General features: G+C 41.8%; 2 protein-coding genes across 2 annotated transcripts; both read right to left on the bottom strand.

The window, feature by feature from the left end:
- Positions 1-1,002: 1,002 nt before the first annotated feature.
- Positions 1,003-17,010, bottom strand: lck (LCK proto-oncogene, Src family tyrosine kinase). The gene is made up of 13 exons (XM_080513405.1): positions 16,937-17,010; positions 15,053-15,165; positions 14,426-14,486; positions 13,446-13,536; positions 12,062-12,160; positions 11,818-11,921; positions 10,575-10,724; positions 10,340-10,492; positions 8,846-9,025; positions 5,209-5,285; positions 1,944-2,097; positions 1,692-1,823; positions 1,003-1,578 (listed from the first exon to the last, which is right to left on the bottom strand). The coding sequence occupies exons 2-13, from the start codon at positions 15,158-15,160 to the stop codon at positions 1,382-1,384; spliced, it is 1,506 nt and encodes a 501-aa protein (XP_080369531.1). The 5' UTR covers positions 15,161-15,165; positions 16,937-17,010; the 3' UTR covers positions 1,003-1,381.
- A 2,521-nt stretch (positions 17,011-19,531) lies between these two features.
- Positions 19,532-22,252, bottom strand: fam167b (family with sequence similarity 167 member B). The gene is made up of 2 exons (XM_080512307.1): positions 21,869-22,252; positions 19,532-21,380 (listed from the first exon to the last, which is right to left on the bottom strand). The coding sequence occupies exons 1-2, from the start codon at positions 22,172-22,174 to the stop codon at positions 21,117-21,119; spliced, it is 570 nt and encodes a 189-aa protein (XP_080368433.1). The 5' UTR covers positions 22,175-22,252; the 3' UTR covers positions 19,532-21,116.
- Between the last annotated feature and the right edge of the window lie 1,456 nt (positions 22,253-23,708).

Below are 23,708 nucleotides of genomic sequence, written 5' to 3'. Positions count from 1 at the left end.
ATCAAGGATTAAGTAGATATTCAAGTATAATATAGTTTCATTTAACGATAGCACCCAAATAATCTCAAATTATACTTCTTGAATAAGGGTGAGCAATTCATTTACTTTGGCAGGCCAAATCTTAAAAGGCCCAAATATAAACTAATTCTAGATATAAATCTTGCTATTATATGTGTGTGTGTGTGTGTGTGTGTGTGTGTGTGTGTGTGTGTGTGTGTGTGTGTGTGTGTGTGTGTGTGTGTGTGTGTGTGTGTGTGTGTGTGTGTGTGTGTGTGTGTGTGTGTGTGTGTGTGTGTGTGTGTGTGTGTGTGTGTGTGTGTGTGTGTGTGTGTGTGTAATAAAAGGCAGTATGTCAATTACAAACATTTAACCTTTTAACACAGCAAATTAAGTAAATTTACACCCACACATATATGAACTACGTACTGTGGAACGTGTACTCTGGATAACCCCTCACACCTCATGAGCTTGTCAGAGAACACTGAGGGCCACAAGTAGCTCACTGCTCGCACAATGTCCAGGTCTGTTCTATCCAATCTAATAGGAACTTTGCCATTGTCATGAAAACAGCACTGCAGAATGTGTTGTATGTGTGCCTCAAAAGTGATGTACACCAAATGTCCATGTTGAAATGGTCGAGTGGATACAACTCTTAATGAAAGCTCAGGAGCAGGACCAAAGGTTTATGATTTCAAAACTCATGTTGTGACATAATGCAGTGGTTCCTCAAACATCTCCAGTTTGCCTCTAAGAGAGGATGTGGACCCGCTTCTTCTTCACCATAAGCTCATTTAATTCTGACATCTCCGTGCAGGCAGGGAAAGTTGTTAACCTTTGACATAATTTCCCTCCTCCAAAGTTTTTCATTTAACTGCTTACTTGCACCACTTCATGTTATTTTCTGTCAGTTCTTCCAAATGCAACAAGCAGCAAACACCTCGTAAAAGTTCTTTTACTGTGAGCAGAAACATTTAAAAACATTCATTACAGTGCGGAGGTAAATCCCGGCAGAAGCAGTTGACAGTATTTACATGTTAATAATGAGCACCAGTGGAGCCGCTACTTATTCAGCACCATCACACACATCCCTGTTTATTCAGACAGGACTGGGATTGCTCTGCTCTCCACTGCTGGCTGCGATCCAGCTGTTTCTGGTGCAGCTTCACAGCTCCATAAGTGATGGATTTATAACTAAGAGACGACTTGAGGATACATTTTATTGCAAAAACAAAGTACTCTTAATTGGGAAATCACAGTTTGTATCACCAAAGTTTGTAGAAAGTCATTCTTCCGTGAGCACATCATAGTCCAGCTTTCACTTCCACACAGGCTTGCGCTTTGATTCGGTATACGTCTTCGTTTTTTCTGTGCTCCAACAGAGCTATTCCTGGTACTGCCTCTCTGTGGCAATAAGAAAGTCCTCCGTAACACTCCTCAGGTACTCAAAAGTAGGTCTGTCATCTGGGTTTTCCTGCCAGCACTGACACATGACGTTATAGAGCCCATCGGGGCAGTTTTCTGGCCTCGGCATTCTGTAGCCCTGTTCCAGGCTCTGGATTACCTCTGGGTTGGACATACCTAGACAACAAGTCACAACAAGTCAGAGATTGTTCAGCAATACACACCAAGCAAGTCATTAATGGAATCATATTTTGTAGTCAAACAGAAAGGGATAAAGTAAATGTATTCACCAGGGTAAGGAATGCGTCCATATGTTACTATTTCTGTCAAGAGAATCCCAAATGACCAAACATCGGACTTTATGGAGAAGGTGCCATAGTTAATAGCCTCTGGAGCAGTCCACTTAATGGGGAACTTGGCACCTATAGAGGAAAGAATAACCTTTATTTGTCAAGACATGAACACCCGAGCCAAAGGACATATTTCATCTTTTTATTTTTTCAATGATGTGTTTGTGTGAAAAAAGTGAAGGTCTTTGTTACCTTCTCTGGCTGTATATTCATTGTCCTCGATGAGCCGTGCGAGTCCAAAGTCAGCGACCTTACAGATGAGCTCATGAGAAACCAGAATGTTCGCAGCTCGAAGGTCTCGATGGATGTAATTCCTTTCCTCAATGAAGGCCATGCCGTCAGCCACCTGCAGGGGGCAGCACATCATTAGAGAAGTGTGTGTGTGTGTGTGTGTGTGTGTGTGTGTGTGTGTGTGTGTGTGTGTGTGTGTGTGTGTGTGTGTGTGTGTGTGTGTGTGCGTGTGCGTGTGCGTGTGCGTGTGCGTGTGTGTTTTCTAGGTATGATGTTTATCTGGGGTTCAAAATATGGTGACCCAACAATAATAGGCCAAAATGCTGCAAAGTTTAAAAATATAAACAGGTTAAGATGCAGCTTTGGATACCTGGAATGAGCCACACAATTTTGTTGGTTAAGAACTTCCAAGTCATGTTGTACATACAGTATGTTTATGTCTGCAGCTTGAAATACCCAGTTATGAGCGACCTATGCATGCTTCAGCACCCAAACATTTGTGTATGTTGGACAGATGAACAGAGCGATTTCCAAACCAGGGAGTTTACCACTTCCCCAGGTCAGTTCCTCAAATCCTTCCACCTCTAGACCCACCCAGGTACACGGCCGGTCCACTTCCTTGTACAAAAATCTGCAGTGCTGCTTTGACCTTACTGAAATCTGGATTATCACCCCAGTGACTCTGACATTTCTGTTAGTGAACGAGTTCACAGATGTGAGTCACAAAAAAATACAAATTCCCACAAAATCCACCACATGAAAGGAATATGTGAAAATTGTTTCAAATTCTGTGGGAGTGGTGGTGAATAGTCCGGGAGCAAGAATGTGACACATGGGTGCCGACCGCCCTGCGGGGTCTGTCAAAACCCTGAGATGTGCGCGCAATATGTCTGTGTGTTTCATAAACCTCCACCGTTGTCATGACGTCCACCTCAAACACTGCTTCACCATCAGTACCATTCATGTGGTTGTGTTGGGAAAGATCCAGTCTTCACTTTGAATCCCATCTTAGCACTTATTAAATCAGATATCGAGTTTTCACTCCTGCGGCAACCAGTCATTTGAACATTTTTGATTGCATACATGTACATCGCAGGCAGATGTGGACAACGTTTCCAATACTGCAGCAAAAAGCCAGGTCATTAATCTCTTGAAGGTTTTATTGCCAAACACACGAGGGTTAGAGTTACTTTTACCGCAGATGTCACCAGTGCGTGACGACTGGCTGGAAAGCCTTGTCTCTGTAAAATACGTTCACCACAGGGCTCTGCACAACCTCCAGGCTGAGCTGTGCAAACGAAGAGGCTTCTGTCACTTTAGAAGTCGAAGCATCAGTCTGTCTTCCTGTGGTTGAAGTTTTCCATTCTCACACTAACATCACGTGCAAGTCAAAGTTCCTTTGTGAACAGTTTACGTTCATAATTTATATAATAATATTAAGAAGAAGAAGAAGAAGAAGAAGAATCGAACTGGGCCAGAGGAAATATGGACATTGTTACATATTTGGCTTTATTATTGGCCTCAATTATGAGCTAATACTGTATGATTTATGTCATTATAAAACAACTTTTAAAGGAGAGTTTTTGTAAGATGTTCAACATTTTCAAATATTACTACAAACTAAAACAGGAACAGCATTGTCTTAATAATATGAAATACCTTCCTGCCTTTCACTGCTCTGCAAGTGAAGGAGTTTCAACACATATCATGGCGGGTCATGACACGGCAGATGGGGGGAAAAAGAAAATATGCAGAGGATTTTTTTTGTTTTCGTGAGAATCGTCTCATCACCACGTCCTGCTATCTAACATCGTAATGGACCCCACACACCCAGATCACTCACTGTTACAGCTGGGATGATTTTACTGTTAGGATAAGTACGAGATCAGTGCTGCCACTCGACTGGCTCTCCGACTTATAATTATGGGCCACATATAATTCCTCAGTTTCTTTCCACACTCCTAAAACATTTGTTTGAGGTTACTTGGTCACTCAATGTGTGATTCACTCTGTTTGTGTTTGGTCTAAGCTGGATGGGCGACCTGTGCTATTTATACCCCGGCCTTTTCACCATGAGATCTGATCCAACCTGGAACAAGCTGCATGGAAGAAGAATTCACTCCTTTGAGAATTTCTCATACATTTATTGTATGATGTCACATTGTGAGCGTGTTGTGTGAAGGTGTCTTTTATGCAGCAACCTAATATTATTCTTTAGTGACTTGACAATATGAAGGCGATGCAGCTTTCCCCAGAACCGTTTGAGAATCCATAAACTAATACATTTAAATTATAGCAGTTGAAATTTAAGCTGTACGACAATTCACTTCCCTGTGGCATCACAAACAAAAAAAAAAAAAGTCCTGTAATTCCCCCCCAGGACCTGCTCACCACCCTCACTTCCACACTCTCACTCATATGAAGGCATCATATGAATCTTTTAAAAAAAAAACCGACTAAAAACCATTTTTATTATGTGCATTTGATTGATTTTTTATTACTGTTTTCTAAGTGTTGTACTCTATTGTTGTTTTTAGCACTTTGTAGATTTTCACAAATGTATAGGGCACTACAAATTAAATGCACTATCATGATTATTGTCGCAGTAGTGCTCGTGATGGTGTGCACATTGTGGATCCACAGAAAGCAGCAGATATAGACATAAATTCTCACTAAGGGGAGGTCATCGTCATACCGACAGTTGATTTGGATTGTGGTGTGATGCCAGACTATCAAGAGAAAGGCAACACAGGCAGAGGGAGAAGTGACCAAATAGCTTTAGATTTGATATGAAATTGCATTACCTAAATGTTTCTCATCATGGCCTGAATTCCAGGAATTTGAGACCCTTGGCATAAGGGGACATACAGTCACAGGTAACTTCGCCGATTCAAAAGTAATTTCTAAAACTGTCGACCACACCCTGCGATTGATCTTTTATCTTTTATTAACATTTTGTCTCTTTCTTCGTCTTGTTTAATTGTTACTAATACTGTTTAATTTGTGTCAGTAGACATTCATTCATAACACACACATACACACGCAGGTCTGTTGTTATTATGAGATTAGTGTTGAATGTGAGCCTCATGACAACTGTTTCCTGCTCAGTAGGAGAAAACTAAGCGAAGGAAGTCAAGGAAGACATGAAAGGGAATCTGTTAACTCGAATGAAAGCAGTGTGGAGCTCAGAGGACAGGGACATTGGTTGTAAACAGAGATGTCTTGCCTGAGATGACATGTCTATCAGCGTATTCATGGGCAAAGAGCTTCCTTGTGTTGTTTTCAGGTAATCCACCAGGCTCCCTGCGGGAAAACACAATGAAATTATAGTTTTGGTTCACTTTTGACAGCAAAGATTAGTTGATGCATGTAATTAATACGTTCAAAAGGTTCAACAATAACGGCACTGTTATTGCTGTAAACTCAATGATTTATTTGGAAGACTAATGAGATTTTCCTTTACCAAAACAGAACCTCATGATTCCCCACAGGCATAAATAACATGAGATTGCCCAGAATAGCCCCTCAAACCAGCGAACAGAACACTTGGAGGAAGTGCACAAATCTTCAGTCATGTTGATGCATCGTCGTCTCTGACATCTGACTTTGTGTTGGCTTTGATTAGCGTGGAACAATACCTCCGCACATCGGCCAGCCCAGTCAAACCAAGGGAAATAGTTTTAAGAGGAATGACCGTGCCAGGAAAGATGAGGCATTGACTTTTATGCTTAAGTCCGGAAAGGGTACGTTTGAAGTCTGAGAGTCAGAGTCGGGCTCTTTGTCAAGGTCACAAAGGGAAGCCAGGATAACACGCCTGCTATTTTCCACCTTTGTTGTCATTGATAATGATAATAATAAATAAAAAAAAAGACAGGACAAACTGAAAAGACAGGAACTTCAAGCCATCCTTTTTTCCCCCCCCTTGTCTGACAACAGAAGCGACATTTGTGTCCCGTTCACATGTGGATCTCAGACAAAGACACTGTCTCATGCAGGACCACTGTTGCCGGTTTACGGGCCACTCACAGAGGACCACACAAAGGCTCGCCATTCAATTCAGCTCCAAGGCTGTTGTTGTGTTTGTGACAGCGTCCCTCTTTGTATTTTGTTAGTGTCCGCCGCAGTGAATGTGAATTGATGAGATCCTCAAGGTCAAAATCCAAAAGATACAGGACCAGTTCCACATGAGTGGGAAAAATCTTTACTGAGCAAAGAGATCATGACAGAGAGATTTACCACTACTGCCATTGCACTGATTTATGGCTTCTTGTAACCACACATGTACTGAGGAGGTGGGAAATATCATCCATTAACAACCCGCCACAGTGGACACTACAATACACTGTACACACAAACATTCAGAATAGTTCAACTGATTGGTGGGTTTTCCTTTTCCTGCGAACCTTAAGCCCTTTTTTGTTCAAATTGTTTATCTATTAAGATGAAAAGAATATTTGACACTGCATGGTGGCATGGTGATTGGCACTTTCACTTCTGTAGCAACCAATATAATAATGGTCAACACTGTAAAAATGCTGGCTTTTTTTCAAAGTAACAAAGACCCATAATGTAATAACTTTACAATTGTGTCATAAGACATGTGATCCATTAGCACTTTGCCAATAATGTAAACAGTTATTAAATAATTGAAAGTGTAACAGCCAAAATTGTAATGATGAATCTTGTGCAATTTGTTTATCAAAAACAGGTATAATGGATGGGATGGTCATCAAATTAATTAATTAATAATAGGCTTACATACCCTGTGACACTCACACAATCATGGTTATATACAAAATAATTTTCTATTTTATCACTCTACTGGCAAGTCATTACATTATTGGCTTTATTACATTCAGAATGGCCAAAAATATTGCAATCATTGGCCATGATTACATCATTTGCTTTTGTCATTGAATTTCTCGAGGCACTCGATAAGACGAGTGTGTGTGGTCGTCTTATCAGCTAGAATAGGCAAAGAAAAACAGAATGGAGGAAATGTTCCATGTGATGAATTTAGGACAAAAATTATCAATTGTTCCAACAGGAACTTTTAGGGTGATTAAGCATCTATTCTTTATACATGTATTTCTTCTTAAGGTATCCAATTCAGTGGTGCCGATCAAATCTGACATGCGCAAGGTAGGTTGCACCTGCCGTCATGCAATCGCACACACACACACTTTCACCCATGAACACTTTAGCGTCATGCGAACACTAATTTTTGAATGAATGAAGAAGGAAAGTGTTTGAAGAACATGTACACGCCATACAAAAAGACCCAGTTTTTCTCAGTGTAGGTGGCAGTGAGAACCGCCACACCACTGGTCTGCTCACACAGTACAACAGCAGCACTTCAAAGTGTTTCAATGTGCTTGTTTACAAGTATCAATATTAGCGTGTGCTTAACTTAAGTAAATTGAGTCGAGCAACAGGTTTGTTCAGAAGACACAGTCAGGTGATCTTTCTCGGCCAATTCTAGGAAAATTCTCGGCTGCTGAAACTTTCCTAAGCACAGGGAGAACAAGCAAACTCCACATCGACTGACCTCTAAACCCTGAAATCAACTTTCTAATGAAATCCAATGTACTGAAATCACTTTAAGACAATTACGTGCCTTATTTCTATTTTCTGATATCTCACCGGGAGCTCCAGTCTGTGTGTACGGTGCCAGCTTTTGTGTCCATGTGTCAGTGCATGTGAGAATCATAGTCTGGAAGAGAGCCAGGCATCATCAGAGGTCTCCGAGAACAATAAAGTGGTGATTCACCCTCTCCTATTTTAACACCCGCCGTCCCAGACTAGCAAGCAGAGACTTCCCCCTGATGTGTAAACAACCAGTAACCTGTCCGTCTGGAGGGGCCCGGGGAAAAGAAGTGAAAGTTCACGTTTGCTTTGAAACATTTTAGCGCATGTCAGCAAATACAGGAGGGCTCATGAGGAGAAGCTGAAAATAGCCTATCGGCCGCCGAGCCACTTCAGCAGCGCGGCATGCTCCGGAGGTGCGGTTCATGGGCTGTTGTGGTTACACTGTAGAGTTCCAGTAATGTGCAAGGGACGTGTGATCAAAACACACTGGTATAATCCACCAGAATCAATGGAGTAGGACATGCACTCCAAAAAGATAATGATTCGGGGAAATCAGTGAAGCACACGGAGCAGCCCGGCCGTTTCATTCAGGCATGCGCTCTCACCCAAAGTCCGATAAGAGATCAACATGTTTAATCCTGAACATCTGGGCCACTGCACCCACTTACAACACCATGTCTTTTTGTTTGCTCCAGGCACAGTGACGCTGTCTGTGGTGTTCACGGTGACGGGGTGGAGGATTAAGGAAAAAAATAATTTCAGACAAGCTTGGGCATATTTCAGCAGTGAACGGAAATGAGCTGGTATGATTACAGGAGGATTTCTTTATCATTTTCCTTCAAATGTGCATTCACATCACGGAAAAACCCGGAGACAACATTTCTTTTTTTTTCTTGTCATGCTCTTCCAGTAATACCTGGATTCTCACTTGAGGGTGCAGTATCACTAACCTAATAATAAAAAGCTTGGGGTCAGAGGTCAAACATACGGCCTTGGAGCTGAAATCAGCCCGTCAGAGGGTTTAATCCAGCCTGTATGAGTTTTAAAACGAAGATCAGAGAAGGAAAGCTTGCTGCCTTTAAAGCCACCCTGGGTGAAAATGTTAAAATATACACAAAGGCAACAAAGGTGACTTTTGTGGCGTAAAATTCTATTTATTTTTCTTTGTAAATTGCAAAATGCTCTTCTGTTTCGAGATGGAATGGAGCTTTAATATTGTCCCTGGGCTAAATGGAGTTTAAAAGATCGATTGTAAAAGAATGATTTTCACCTACCGTTCTCCATGTACTCTGTGACGATGAGGATTGGCTCCTGGGTGACAACAGCGAAGAGGCGGACCAGGCAACGGTGCTGCAGGTTCTTCATAATGTTGGCCTCTGCCAGGAACGCTTCCACCGACATCGTGCCAATCTTCAGCGTTTTAATCGCCACTTTCCTGTCATTATTGTAGACGCCTGGAAACAGACATGATGTGAAAGATTTGACAGAGGGATTTGTTTTTGGATGATCATTCCACAGGAAGCTGCTTGAGAATTGCTGAAAAAGGTGACACATAAACAAAATCTAAGTTTATGTTGATATTAAGGCACAATTACAAGACATATTAAATTGTTTTGGACTCCAATTGGACTCCAATTAACGTTTCTTTGCAATACCAACAAATAATATTGTTGAATAAATATCTATTCAAGCATGGATTACAATTTCAGAAACACTTTAACTTATTACTTTGGCAACAATAAGCTATACATTTTGGCTACATAAGCTTTCTAGTAGGCGATACATAAATTAAATCAGCTGACCTTGGTCCAAAAGTCACCTTTGTTTTTGTAGTGTGGCGACATGTGCAAAACTAGTATCATTCTGCATAGTGTAATTGAATTCACTGTAAAAGTAGATGCGGAAATTTGATCCTGTGAGAACTACAAACACAAGCACTTTTGCCAGCTGTGACCTAATATGTGTCTAACCAGACCCACATGACACGTGTGCAAACAGGATCTAGTTGTAGCTTTGTTGCAACGCCCACTCGTCCATGTCAACCATATCCACAACCAACCAGTTTTACCCTCAGCACTGACGGTCACACACACCCTGCATGAAGCGCTGCGATGCTCAGAACAAGTTATATTTCTTATTCAAAGAATTCCTCTCATTTCTTTTATCAGCCATGGGAATCGTGTCTGCATAAGTGTCGTGTTTGGATCACAGAGAGGCCTTCATGTCAACTTATGTAGAAAAAAACAGTCGCTCCCATTATGTAAGCATGTCACATTACCAATGTTTGGGTGAAAGTAAAAACAAGCATAGTTTCCAGACTGCATGAGAGGCATGTTGTAAATAGAAAGTGGATGGTTGGTCACGTGTGGCTCTTCTACAGTGGGGTAATTATCCGTGCCGGTGGAGTAGAATGGGCTTGTGGGATCGACCTGTCAACTGAACACCCTTCTGACGAAAACACTTTGCTCCTCATTTAACCTGCACGTATCATTAGGAACCGTTCCTCTGATTCATGTGCACATACAAAAGCTAGGTGAATGCAGTTGGAGCAATCTTGCGTAACAGGGTTGATACCACAAATCATTCTTCAGTTTACCAGCCCAAACAAGCCTACAATGAGAAAACTCTTTTGCAGACACCGCGGAAAACCCCCTTTTTGAAACCTCCTTGGTCGACAGGCACACAGTCGGAGATGCAAATCAGACGGAGCAAGTCAGTTTCTGTGCAAAACCTGCAAACGCTGAAGTAACACAGATTGACAAGCTCACCCCTCCAGACTTCTCCGAACTGTCCAGCTCCAAGCATGCGCTCCTGCTTCAGAGATTCCCGGGGAATCTCCCACTCGTCCCCCCACCAGGGTTTCTGTGGCGCCCTCGACTGGCACGGTTTCACCAGCTTTGTGCACAAACCATCCGCATCTCCTGCGAAAACAAGTCCAACGTCACATCAGTGAAGCTCACGGCAGTGAGAAGCACTTTGTCAAGGTTAGGAAGGTTCACACACGCGAGTGATGCTGGACGAGCTCCTTCAGGGAGTTGAAGGAGATCTTGGCTGTGATGTAGAAGCCTCCGCTGTCCATGTTGCGGATCCTGTAGTGCTTCACTCCTTCACCTGTGTTGTGGTCCAGATCTCGGACCGATAAGGAGTACGACCCTGGAGCAAACACAAAGTGGAGAGCGTGTTGACGTAACCTGCGACCCTTCAAAAAGTTCGGTTTAATCTATTCCGAGCAATGCTCTTAGAAATGGCTTTACTGATGATAAATTTCTTATTTTGTCAGTACAGCCGAGCTAAAGAGGTATAAATAATACTGACAGTAAACAAGCTATTAAGAAAATATTCAACTGTCCTCTGTTACAAAATAAAGTTAATGGCTTCAAATGTTCAGATCAATCGTTAGGACATTTATAGTAATTGTGGGGGTACTCAGTCATGAATAAATTGTACCACAGCCAATCAGAAACACCGTGGCAGCACCAGATGAAACACACAACACAACCCACTCACAGTTGGAACATTATAATTCCTAAACTACAGTAAACTACACCAACTAACTAACTGGACTAACTAAATCACAAAAACTAAATGAAACACAACAAATGACAAGAGCACAAGACTAACGTAACCCACAATATCAGCATTTTAGGTTCCAACAGCCCAAACACCCATGCTGCATTGCATTTTTTACTTTTTACTTTTATTTTTTTTTGTTTTACTGTTGCTTTTACTTCTATTTGAGTAACATTTTATCAGAGTAATTGTACTTTTACTTGAGTAGAATATTTTAGTTCTCTTTCCACCTCTGCCACTTATTTATAATTAGGTAAGTGAGATAAGTAGAACAATGACTTTCATATTTGGCATTAGCCAAATGACACGCCTCGGTGGAGTTATCACTCTTTGACCTGTATTTTTAGCATAAACAGTAATAATGTCTACTGATATCTTCATCTTTGGCAGAAAGTCAAAACTGAAATCAAATACATGATGCACATTAGGAAACAGGAAGTGGGTTTTCTGGGAAATGGGTCTAATTTTAGAAACAATGAGACAATTAGACTTAAGGGGAAAAGAAGATACTAGTTCATTTTGTTTCACTTTTAACTTGTTGATTTTTTGTTAATCCTTGTGAAGGCCATGTTCAGACACACTGTTGAGAAACCACCTTGTGAAAAAGAAAGAAAGACAAAAAAAAAACCCAACCCAGAAGATCAGTACTGCCAAACAGCTATAAAGAGTATTTCACCTTTGGCGGTCTCACTCTCTCGGATGAGGAAGGAGCCCTGCGTGTTCCCGGGAGCGAGCAGCAGCCGCATGGCTTCGTTTCGAGAGATGTTCTTAAAGAACCACCTGCAGCGCAAACACGAGATAGGCTTCAGACTTTGAACTAACCACTTCCCTTCCCTCTGGGACGTTTGCATTGTGCGACATGAGATGGTGTCGGGGGTTGAGTGACACGGGGCCATCGCTCTGCTTCCTGTGTGACGTACGGTTCAGTCTCCACTGTGGTCATTGCGATAAAGTTGTATGGTATGTAGCCCCGCTGGCCTGTGACGAGAGACTCGGCCAAATACCATTCTGGGTCATCCCTGGAGGTCAGAAGAGGCAACAGTGATACCGTGAGTTAGTTCATATGTCCGTGATGCTCCACAGAGAGGGAGAACTTTCAGAAGGCAACGGAGATCTTTTGACATGACCATTCCCCACAATGAACCCCTTCACCCTTTAAAAAGACCACAGAGCAAAGAGACACCACTGAAGCTTCATCTTCACAGCATTAGACGTCCCTTAATAAACCTTTAAGTCTTCATCAGAGGATATTCTTCAAAAACTCATTCGATTCAGATTTTAGAATTGGTTTTCTAAATTTACCACACTCACACCTAAACCAGGAAATAGTCCTACAAATGTATATTTATTAATCTTTTTTTTTCTTTTTTAAATGGCTCACGTCATTAGTGCAGAATGTAAAATGTATTTCAATAATGTTGAGCTAAATAAATGTGATTAGGCTGTGTTGAAATGAGCATTAAAGCCAAACAAGAAGGGGAACTGCTCTTCATATGACTGGGCATTCTGTAAATACCAGAAATATTAAAAAAGACGTGATGTCAGCTTGTACTCAGCTTGTGTTATTCAATAAAGGACTTATGTATCAACCTGAACTCTATTGAAGTCAATAGGAATGTTGAAAGGACTGAACGTCCTGAAACATTACATGGATATACTTTATATCCTTTTAGAGTTCTGATGTAAAACCAGATGACATTTACCAGTAACATACAACCTAATATAGATCTACATATAGCTTGTTTTACCAGATGTCTTTGGTAATTTTTAACACTGATTCACTTGTTGCTGACATGAAATCAACAGGAAACGCTGCCGATCGGAAACTGAAGCACAGATCTCTGACACTGCTCCGTCACAAAGTCACGATTTCAAGGCTGATCCTGCTGCCAAAAACAGTCACAACCCACCAACACGTGGACTTCTTTATCCCTCTGGATGTGTTCTGTCTTATCTACGAGCAAGAAGCCACCTATTGCAAGGTTGCGTCAACTTTTGATTTCCTTGAAAAGAGCTGCAGTGTCGGAAATACCCTGTCGCCTAAGCATCGTCACTTAGTATTTATCAAACTTGTTGAAATCCTTGTACTCCGCTTGTAACAAATCAACACTTGTTGCTAAATATATCCCACTTTCTAACACGATAACCAGTACAGGTGCCATCACAGACCACCAGGAAACCAGAATGCCCCACATTTGAAGGATGTGTAGCTTGTACCAGATCTCTCTCTCTCTCTTTTTTTTTTTTTCTGATGGTACTTATGAGTTACGGCTTGGTGTGTGTTGAAGGTTTCTGTCGGCTTACTTGTTGATGATCTTGAGTTTGTCTCCTTTCTCAAAGCCCAGATCTCCTTCGTGGTTTGGTACATAACTGTATATGGCCACCACAAGGTTGTCTACAAGAAGAAAAAAAGGTGCATATTATAAAGTGGCTGTTTGAATTCTGCTATAATTGATATTTCTGACGTAAGTTTAAAACTGGCCTGCCAAGTCGTGCTGCAGTGGCAGATTTGTAACGGCTGCTTGTTATTGTTAATATTGAGTGCACAGACGCATTTAACGGGTTGAGCTCATGGGAGCTTTATCTATAGAGCAGATTTGTTGTTTTTCCTTGATTACTGGAATAAGCACAGTTTGCTTCAATCGACCACACAAGAGGCTGCAGTGAATTCCTGCATACACTGATTAATTTCTGTACTTTCGTGGACAAATATGGCATGTAGAGTGTGTGAGAGCGTAGATGAACGCGATGTTGCTATCTGATACATTTAACTAAATGACCCGTTCTTTGCTCTTCGCATGCTCACACTGTTAAAGAATAGCGGAGCTCCAGTGCATCATGAAGATGAGGGTAAACTGACACTTCTTATGTAGTCAGCTCATATAGTGACAGAAGAGCAAACAATAACAATTGTATGTCAAACGTTTCATAATGACAGATAATAAGTATAAGATTATACTTGCTTATTGTGTACCATAGGACAAAAACAGACACACAAAAAACAGTACAGACTGAATTCATTGGAATAAAAAAACAATGCTTTAAAACATATTCATCCATATTACCATAAAGGTTTTTTTGTGTAGTTTCACTGATCCAAATCAAGAGTATCGTATGTTCTGCTTGTTAAATCCTCTGAAGCCAATGTGTGACTTTAGGCTATATGATTACAAATGGATTTAATTTGACCCACTTCCTCGGGTTACATAGCAATACCATTTAACACACGCGCACAGCTGCAGATACTCAAACCACCAGGAGAAAAACACCATCCATCTTGTTACCTGGTAATGGGGATGTAGGAGGGGAATCCTGTGATGGATATGGGATCAGCTGGTTTGTGTACTGGTGAGAGAGAAAAACAAGATTAGACTTGCGTTCAGTTGACCAGAGAACCAAAGTAAGCTCTGCAAAGAGAAACTTCTCTTTGGATGCGGCTCATGACTCTAAATCGAAGGCAGTTTGTGTTCGTGTCTCACTGTATTGTCGCCACACACACAGGTGGTTTTCTCTTTCACGTCTAATCTGATGGTACATCGGACCTACTGAGGGGAAACAAACAACGCTAATGGAGGAGTAATGCTTTTATTTGATTATACACAAACAAAAGAGACCTTCCGCTGCAGTTATGTCAGCGAGGAACTCTACCCAAGTCAGAGTAGCCGAGTGTATTCGCCACAAAATGAAAACAAAACATCTGACCTGTGCTCTACTGCAAAACATTTTGTATTTTACATGTTTGTACTTTCAGTCACACGTTATGTGAGGCATTCTCGCTAAAGGCCCCAGAAATCCTCCAGCCAAACCAGCATCACGCCAACAGTCAGCGATCACAATGGCTTGTATGCGGCCGCTTGAAAGGAAAATTAATTTGACGCCTCCTGATGCAGACACGCTGCACACGCACTTACTGGATTGCCCGACTGGGGCGGAATGGGGCAGTTGCAGTGTTCGCAGATTTCATCCAAGTTCTCGATCCAGTCGCCGTCTGAGTAGTCCGAGCTGCAGTTACATCCCATCTTTCCTGCGGTTTGAAAGTTTATTCTTTGATTGTTATCAAGTTTATGTGGACATTATATAACAAAAGAGACAGAAAAAACGGTTCATTTTACTCAGTGATGTAAAATTATTACAGCTTTATTTTGTTTGTTGCTTTAATACGCCACATTTTCGATAACCATGTCGCATATCATTTATTATCACATGCAGAATTTCCCTGCTTAACCCTTTAAAGCCAAACCATTATTTTTTTTGCGCTATTGCTCAAAAATGAAAAACTCCTTTATGCCAATGTGTGGTGTAGTATCTGAAATTTAAGTGCATTGATAAACTGATGCTGCATGGATTTAGGTATTTGGTGTTGCAGTTGTGCTTGAAAACTGCCATGTAGATTATATTAAAAGGGGTTTTCCTGTTAAACCTGATGTGTATTAGTCGCATGATTACTGCATTGATTTACATTGTTTGAAGCAAAGCTTTACATAAAGGTCAAGACCATTTTAAATGATAAATAAAAAAAAACAAAAAAACAACACAAAAAAAACAAAAACGGAGTCAACCTTTGTGGCAAAAGCACCTGCAACCGATTTCAATTTCTGTACTTCTGGAAACTGCCACAGTTGAAAGTGAGAGAGGGCGTTGCCTCAAAATGGAAGATCAGTGATAAATGAAGCTCGTGGATAAGATACAACTTAGCGTGTGATTTTCACAGAATGAAAACTTACAGCTGAAAAAGGAAACACAATGGATCCACGTGTGAGCACATGTTGTGCAGAGCTGCGTATTAAAGCCCTGAGCAGCTCTGATTCAACCTCGATTAGCAAACTTTTCAAAAGTGCACCAAATGTTAATCGCTTATAATCCAACGTCTGCACGTGCTCTGCGTCGGGTCTTACTCTGCTGCACTCTTTGGACAATGTTTCTCAAGCTTTCCTGGCTCCCATCGACCCCCCCCCCCCCCCCCCCCCCCCCCACCCCCCAAACCACCCCCACCCCCAGTGGAACAGGGTCAGTGGGCTAATCGCAGCAGCCCAAAGGCTCAGAGCCGTGAGAAAGATCTGGAGAGGCCTGACCCGGCAATAACAAGCCCACCACTGATCGCTCCAAGACCCCCAAAGAACCAATCGCCAGAGGATCACCGGGGTATGAAGAAGTTCTTTTTTTTCTGAATTATCAGCACTCCTACGCTGTTAAGAAGTCACACAAGTCAGGGTTTTCCACTCAGGGGCCCCCCTCTGCTTTATGATGAGCAGCTGAGGCTTTTTCTCAGAAGAAACTGTTGAATCTCAGTAAGACTTCAAGAGGAGTGACAAAAGTCAAACTTATTAAACCTCAAAATATAATCACATGGGTTGTTTGGTTTCGTTTTGTTTTCAACTTTACAATTTCACAGTTGAAATTGATGCGGTGTGTCTCATTTTTAACTTTGAAACCACACCAAGTTACTATTATCAACCTATACGTGGAGGCACAGTTTACAATATTACATGTCTATTATGGGCTTATACCGCATTTGTAATGCCGGTTTCTATTAGCAATGATCATACAGGCCTTTTTGGTTTCATCTTTTTGTTAAACCATACAACACAAATGGAAACATTATATATATATTTATATTATATCAGCCAAGAAAACTATTTTATTTAGCTTCATTTGTCTGTTTTTACACGCTGACCATCAAAACAAATCCTCTGATGTTTGTAAGATATATGACACACAATATTGACATCCAGTCATTTCTCTGTCCTTTAAACTTAAATTTGTAAAAGTAAACGATCAGCAAGGTAGCATCTCACCCGTTGAATTATGAAATGTTTCTTCTTCTACCGTCCGTTAACGTCAACATTCGGGTTCCGCCATTTGGAGTCTCTTGTGATCAAATGCTCATTTTGGTAAAGAGTCTATTCAGCAAGAACCTTTCTAACCAGTGGAGCTTTGGTGTGAAGATGTGATCATCCACACCTCTTATTATAAGTATCCGTGTTATGAGTGCTGTGGTGTCTGCACGCACACACACACACACACACACACACACACACACACACACACACACACACACACACACACACACACACACACACACACACACACACACACACACACACACACACACACACACACACACACACACACGCACGCGACCCAGAGAGTTTCCTGTCGTTGAAAGGTTGAGCGTTGCTCTTGCAAGCCTTCAGCAGGTGCTCACCGTGCAGCTGTGAGCGAGCAACGTTTCAGGCTCCACAGTAAAGCAGGTCAGGGCAGCGATACCTTTCCCAAAAGTGGGAAATAAGGTGTAAAGGTTGGAAAATAAAAAAATAAAAAATTAAATGTGTAGGATTCACTGGTAGGCGTTGAGACAGATTGAGTCTCAGTTTGCAGTGTGAATCACTGAACTGTGAGGTGTGGAGCATCATGGGTGTTGATGACATGAGATGGAGAATTTCTGACAAGATCAGACTGATGTTACTGTAAAAGTTGTGGGACAGTAGTTGTTCTCCGACAAGGCCTTTCTGTTCTAAAACTAGTAACTGCCGGCACAACATGGTGTCTTTTAGTCAAATATAATCTTCCCTTTGGTTCAGTCCCATGCCGTCGAGTTTTTGTGCGGCGCAGTCTGTAATAGCTGCGCGTCACAGCGCCTCTATTGTGGTGAACGGCTGCTGCTCCACAGCGTGCACGGGCAGGATGTCGGTCCAAGCATCACAGGAAACAGAGAGAAACGTATGCTTATAAGACCGCCAAACACAGTCACACTCGATATGAAACCACTTCAGTTTACTCTTTTTCCATCGCAGCACGAAGGTTTGAATCGAAGGCGACGTGAGAGAATTTTGATAGTAATTTGTGTGATAGAGCTCACTGTTATTTAGGTGGCTGGAGGGGAAACAGGCACGATAGAGTAGTGGGTGGCCCTCTCAGCTCACAGGAGGGATGTTGTTGGTTCAAGTCTGGGCATGGGGGGGATTTCACTGTTGAGTTTACACATTTTCCCATAGAGTGTCTGTTCACCATATCACTTAATGTTAAAATCTTATTAGCTTGTTTGATACCGTTCATCATTCAACGCCTGACGAAGAAAAAGCCCTGCTGTATTCGGGTTACCACCGGGCCTTATGAGGCTTCAAATGTATTCCTATTTTCCTCTCGACCTCACTTGTCACTGCTTCCAAATGTGGTTGGAAATCACATTCTGTTACGCAATCTAACTGAGATCTTGTGGATAAGCAGAAAGGTTTCCAGCTCCTCCGACGGCGTTGCCGCTCTCTGCAGGTGCCGACCTCTTTCTGACCGTGAGCGAGACTTTTTGTGTCGCGAGCGATGCTTAATCACGTGTGTCACGTCACTCTGATTTGCTTTATGTTAAATTATTCACTTCCTACTGTTTATCTACGCCGTATCAGCTCTCTGTGGTGCGGTGTGGCAAATAAGTTGAATGGGAACCATCTGCAGGGCAAATAGTGGCCTGAAAAGCACAAGTCGGCATTTCTTTATTGTCAGACTATTGACTTCAGAAGAAGGCTTCGAGGTGCATTACTTGAGCCTCTGTACATTTATGTATTCATTTCCACGTGTCCTGATCCCTATCCAGGTCAGACATGAGGTCGCCGGTGACCTGACGTATGCCACATTATCATCATCTCAAGTGAAGCTCCTGTTTCACACATTGACCTCAACTCTGCCAACGCATATTTGGTGTCTTGTTCAACATATTATGTCCCACAATGTCTGTGGGTCTGCACAGCCCTCTGGGGCTCCATTCATATGTTTGGATATCACGCCAGGCCAACGAGCATCACGTGGAGCGAAAGAAGACACTATTGTGAACGGGTGGCCTTGGGACTGAGGATGGAGCAAATGGAACATGTGATGACATTTACCCCCGGATTGCATATACAAAACATCCTGAAATAACCCAAAGTAAACTTCTAAATCACATCGCTGTGTATTAAAGCAATCGTTTTACAGCTACAGCTAAACTCTGAGCACTGATTGAATAGTTTATTTTGTGAGGGAGAAAAAAAAAACACTTTTTATTATCAGATCATTTTGCTTTTTGATGTATATTACTGAGATATGCAGACTTCGAAGCTTAAACATCATTGTTCGACCACACTGTAATGACGTGTATCTCACTAAAAATGGATAAAATGACTTTTGAGTTGCACACAGTCGTAATACTCGTCACTATGATGCTTGTCAGCTGCTGTGTACGCACGCTTGACGTTTCGTGAATTTGTAACAGAACAGTTCTGCAACTTCAATTAAAAATCTCTGTGACAAATTTGTTTTTTAACACCTAAAACATATAAATTAAAATGATACACTTTTTTTTTTCAATCACAGCAATAGGAACTTGTGCATATAATCATTTCAATTAATCCAGAGAAACATTAAGTCACATTTTTTTTATTTAAAAATGCTTTCAGTTACTTACAAGATAACACAGCTTTAATTTTTACAAACACATTTTGTTTTTCCAAAATCAGGCAAACTTGTGTACATGTTGACGAACATTAAGTTCTAGTTACAATCTTTATTCCAAATATTGCGTTGATTTTTTTTCTTGTCTTTTGCATTCAATGAAGCCTATATTAAGGAGGAAAAAAACAAATGCATGCATTTCAATTAGCTATTAACACGTAAATTTAGTTTTTTCCATTAAACTAGTCGGAACATTGTCATATATCCTGAGGACAGGACTGTTTAGTCACAATTTGTCCCCGTGTTCATCGAATTACACGCTTTGATTGTCTTATTTGTTTCTACATAGACTTGTTTTGAAAAGGGATTTTAAAATTGAATTTTAGTGAAGAAAAAAAAACACCAGTAATTTCTATTTAAAGGCATCTTAATAATATCAAAAGTAGATACTTTTGTATTACAGTAGCATCATTTAATATGCAAAGAGTTTCTAAACACCTCTACCCCCAAAAAATGTTTCATACATTTAACAGAACCACAACACATTCTAATACACAGTGAACAAACTGTGCCAGGCTTGTGTTTTCCTCCTAACCAAGTCGTAACTATTCACTCCGTTGGCCGCCTGAGCAGCAGATTACATTAGTTCAGACCGAGCCGTGCATCGCCGTCTGCGCTCTGCAGCGTCTGGACACAGTCATGGAAAACAAAATGCACCATACACAGAGTCCTGGATCCTGTCACTGCAGCGATGAGGCGGTGAAGATATTTTCAGTGTGTGAGGTGTTAAAAATGCTGGAGGGTGACCCCCCCCCCCCAGCCCAGTGAAGGCTCTAGTAGCTGTAAGGGTGTTTCGGTTTTTTGGTTTTTTTTCTTCTATTGCTTGATTCCATCTGCTTTTGTGTATTAAAGATCTTCATTTGATCAGACTGAACAAAGTGACTTCATAGTCTGTGGCCTTAATATAATTCTGACTTCCAAGGTATTGAGGTCACGACCTGATGAAAACAAAGTGAGAACACCATCACTGCTTGGTTAACCAAAAGGTTAACTTTTGTATTTACATTTAAAAAGGGAAGTCAAATGAATAATTCTATGTTTTTCTAGTACCTCCCCTGGCAATTGTCTTAAAACTTCCAAATTTGGAGTCACGATCTCCGAATGACTGATCTGTCGTATACTGAGTTCAATTCCCTGTAAATGCAGTAATATTCTAACATTTTCCGTGTACATGTTTTGCAACCCTAAAAAAATTGTCATGTTACAAGATATTTAACATAATGCCCATTCCTCCTTGAATTTTACTAAATAAATCTTCATCTATGCTTTTGTATTGTGCAAAAAGAACAACACAGTCTTAATAGGAAGCTCACAATGGAGTAAATTTGTCCCGAACAAGCCTGCTTTTGGCTGAATATCAGACCAAGGCACATATTGACGTGGTCTTTCTAAGTGGCTACCGGCCGCTCCTCGCCGTGTCGACCCGACGCCTCCTGAAGGGGAAAAAAACGAACACAAACACAAAGGGAGAACATCCTCCGGGTGTTTGTGGCTTCAGCACAGTGAGAAGCGCCTGGAGTTGATGTTCATCTTGGTGAGGCCCAGATGTTTCAGTGGGGTGGACAGAGCGAAGGCCGCCTTCATGGGGATGTCGCACAGCAGGTCCGACTCCTCGCCACACTCCTCCAGCTCGTACGTGGCGTCGTCCAGCATCTCCTTGTGCCGGTGGCACACCTGCTCCACTTTGAGCCGGTGGATCTCCCCTCGCAGGCGGATCAGCTGACGGGCCAGACTGTTATCCTGGACTTGCATCTCCCTCTGAGGGCAGAGCGGGTGGAAAGAGAGAGAGAGAGGAGGGGGTGGAGGTAAAAGGTTATAGCAAGTGGGGGATGAAGGTGGAAAAACAACAGCCGTTGTGAGAAAGTATGCAGATGGCTCTTGGGATAGTTTTAATCTCCTAATCAAAGCATGTAAATCACTGGCATGAGGACTATATGGGTCGCAGACTGAGATTGTGGGAAAACAGCCGATCTATTGTGTGACACATTAATTGTTCAAGCCCGGGGCTGCATTAAATCCGACATGCTACCACTTGAAAAAGGCCAAATGTTCTTGTAGAGCAAGTCAGTGACACCTGAAGAGGTGATATCTGTCATGGAGGTGAAGGGGGGGGGGGGGGGGAGACAAACCTTAGTTCTCTGGAATGGGTGTGACACTTTTACATGTAACTACTGAAGTATTAACTTTTATATGCGTATCGTGCTTTTTCCTTGGAGTGACTTTGTGCAGGAATTAAATAAACTCACCAGCTCTTTTCTCAGAAACTCCAAAGCGTCATCAATCGTGTCAAAGCCGCAGATTTTGCGCACGACCAGCTCTGAGTCGTCGTCCCTCAACACCGCGGGCACCGACGCGTCCTGCTCCCCGGAACCGGGACGATCTGCGGCGTGTGCGTCCTTCCACGGTCCGCTCTGCACGCGCTCCTGCCACTCCAGGTACGACGGTCTGCGCGTCTGCAGCTTCAGCTTCTCCGTCAGCGCCTTCACGCTGTCCAGGTCCTCCGCGTCCCCCTCCGAGGAGGACTCGTCCCCGAACGCTTTGAAGTCCATCATGTCACACAGCTCGGGATACTGGAGGCGGCAGACTGGCAGACTGGATGGTGGGGTGGCAGTCCGGATCCGTGCGCAACAGGTCCACAGTTGCGCCTTTATAAGGAGAAACGGAGGAGTGACCGCCCATCCCGCACAGGACAGGGAGCTTTTCTCCGAGAACTTGGAGCAGGGTGGTCCAACATGCGGTCTGCGTTCCAGAAGAGCGCCGCCTGATAGTCCAATCTGGCTGCTGGTATGCAAAGTACTTTTTCCAACAATGTCAACTGGCACAAATCATTCACTGCGGGTAAACTTATTACGTGGCCTCCTGCAAACATAAAATTGATGCAGCATAAAAGTTCTACGTAATTAAATGGTTTGAGTGTACTCTTAACGTTCTGTAATTGTGCTTCGCTTTTGAGTTGATATAACTAATCATTTTTGCTTAACTTGGACTATAATGTGGATTAAGTAATCTATAATTACAAATATATAATATATTTAGTCCAATATAGTCCAGTTCCTTGAGTATTTTCATTCACACTGCCAAAAAAGGTATCTCAAAAATAAGCTGTAAACATTAAATTAACTGAAAACTGGTTAATTATCCGTCCATACAGCATGTCAATTTTACTTGATAAGAAATCTTGAAATAAGAAATAAGATGCTTGTGTAGTTGTTAAACTATACTGAATGGAATATGTATAGCCTTTAAACTCCCCAAAGATTTTGAATCTTATGAACCTAATAAGTCCTTACGTATCGCTTCAACCAACACTAATTCAGCCCTGACCTACAGCGACGTTCTCAAATGAAAACTAGAAACTACGATTTGCCTGCTCATTCACACAAAAGAAGCACTGTGAGTCTTTGCACTTTTCTCAGGAGTGCAAAGTCTTGAAAATGCACTGATCTCCATGTATAAAAGAAAGGAAAACACCACTAATCTGAACTACGGCCTTCTGCACTAAATGTTACAACCAGCTTACGGTTGCAAATACACTGGTGTCTATCAAAGTTTAATATGTGTGAAGGAATGACAACACCTTGGACTGGTCATCAGTCAAACACAGAGAGACAAACAACCACAGCACATTCACTATTTAGAGACATCATTTACCTCAAATGGACGTTTCTGGGGGAGTAAGAAACAAAGTACCTGATAGAAAGTCCCTGCATGCACAGGAAGAACAACAATCTCTGCTAAAAAAAAAACGATCCCAGATTCAAACTAAGCAGGTTGTTCATTAATTTGAGATCCAGCCCTGAAAATGATCAAAGTTGTCTGATCCAGATTTATTGTAGACATCTCTATGTTAAAAAACAAAAAAACAAAACAAAAAAAAAACATAAAAGTGTTCATTTTTGTAAAGGTTTGTGAATTTATTCAACCTAACACCTTTGCAGTCAGTGATTCTCCCAAAGGCCCTGGTTTGGACCAGACATGGGAACCAACAGTCACATCTTCTGTTGCACTTTGTGGTATGATGGTCATTTCAAGCACAATGGAGCAAGGTTTCATGTAGAATTGCTTCCTGAATTATTCAGATTATTT

This window comes from Blennius ocellaris (genome assembly GCF_963422515.1).
Source record: "Blennius ocellaris genome assembly, chromosome: 17".
Lineage (NCBI taxonomy): Eukaryota > Metazoa > Chordata > Actinopteri > Blenniiformes > Blenniidae > Blennius > Blennius ocellaris.
The sequence above is the reverse complement of the archived record's forward strand: the minus strand, read 5'-3'. Positions and strand labels throughout refer to the sequence as shown.

Bases quoted from the DNA above. Each gene is read 5' to 3' on its own strand.
- lck (XM_080513405.1), bottom strand. From the start codon at position 15,160: ATGGGATGTAACTGCAGCTCGGACTACTCAGACGGCGACTGGATCGAG. The intron at 9,026-10,339 runs GTGAGCTTGTCA...GTCTGTTTCCAG, and splicing joins GTTCGGAGAAGTCTGGAGGG to GCGTCTACAATAATGACAGG. The intron at 1,579-1,691 runs GTGAATACATTT...CTTGTTGTCTAG, and splicing joins TGGACGCATTCCTTACCCTG to GTATGTCCAACCCAGAGGTA.
- fam167b (XM_080512307.1), bottom strand. From the start codon at position 22,174: ATGATGGACTTCAAAGCGTTCGGGGACGAGTCCTCCTCGGAGGGGGAC. The intron at 21,381-21,868 runs GTGAGTTTATTT...CTCTGCCCTCAG, and splicing joins AGTTTCTGAGAAAAGAGCTG to AGGGAGATGCAAGTCCAGGA.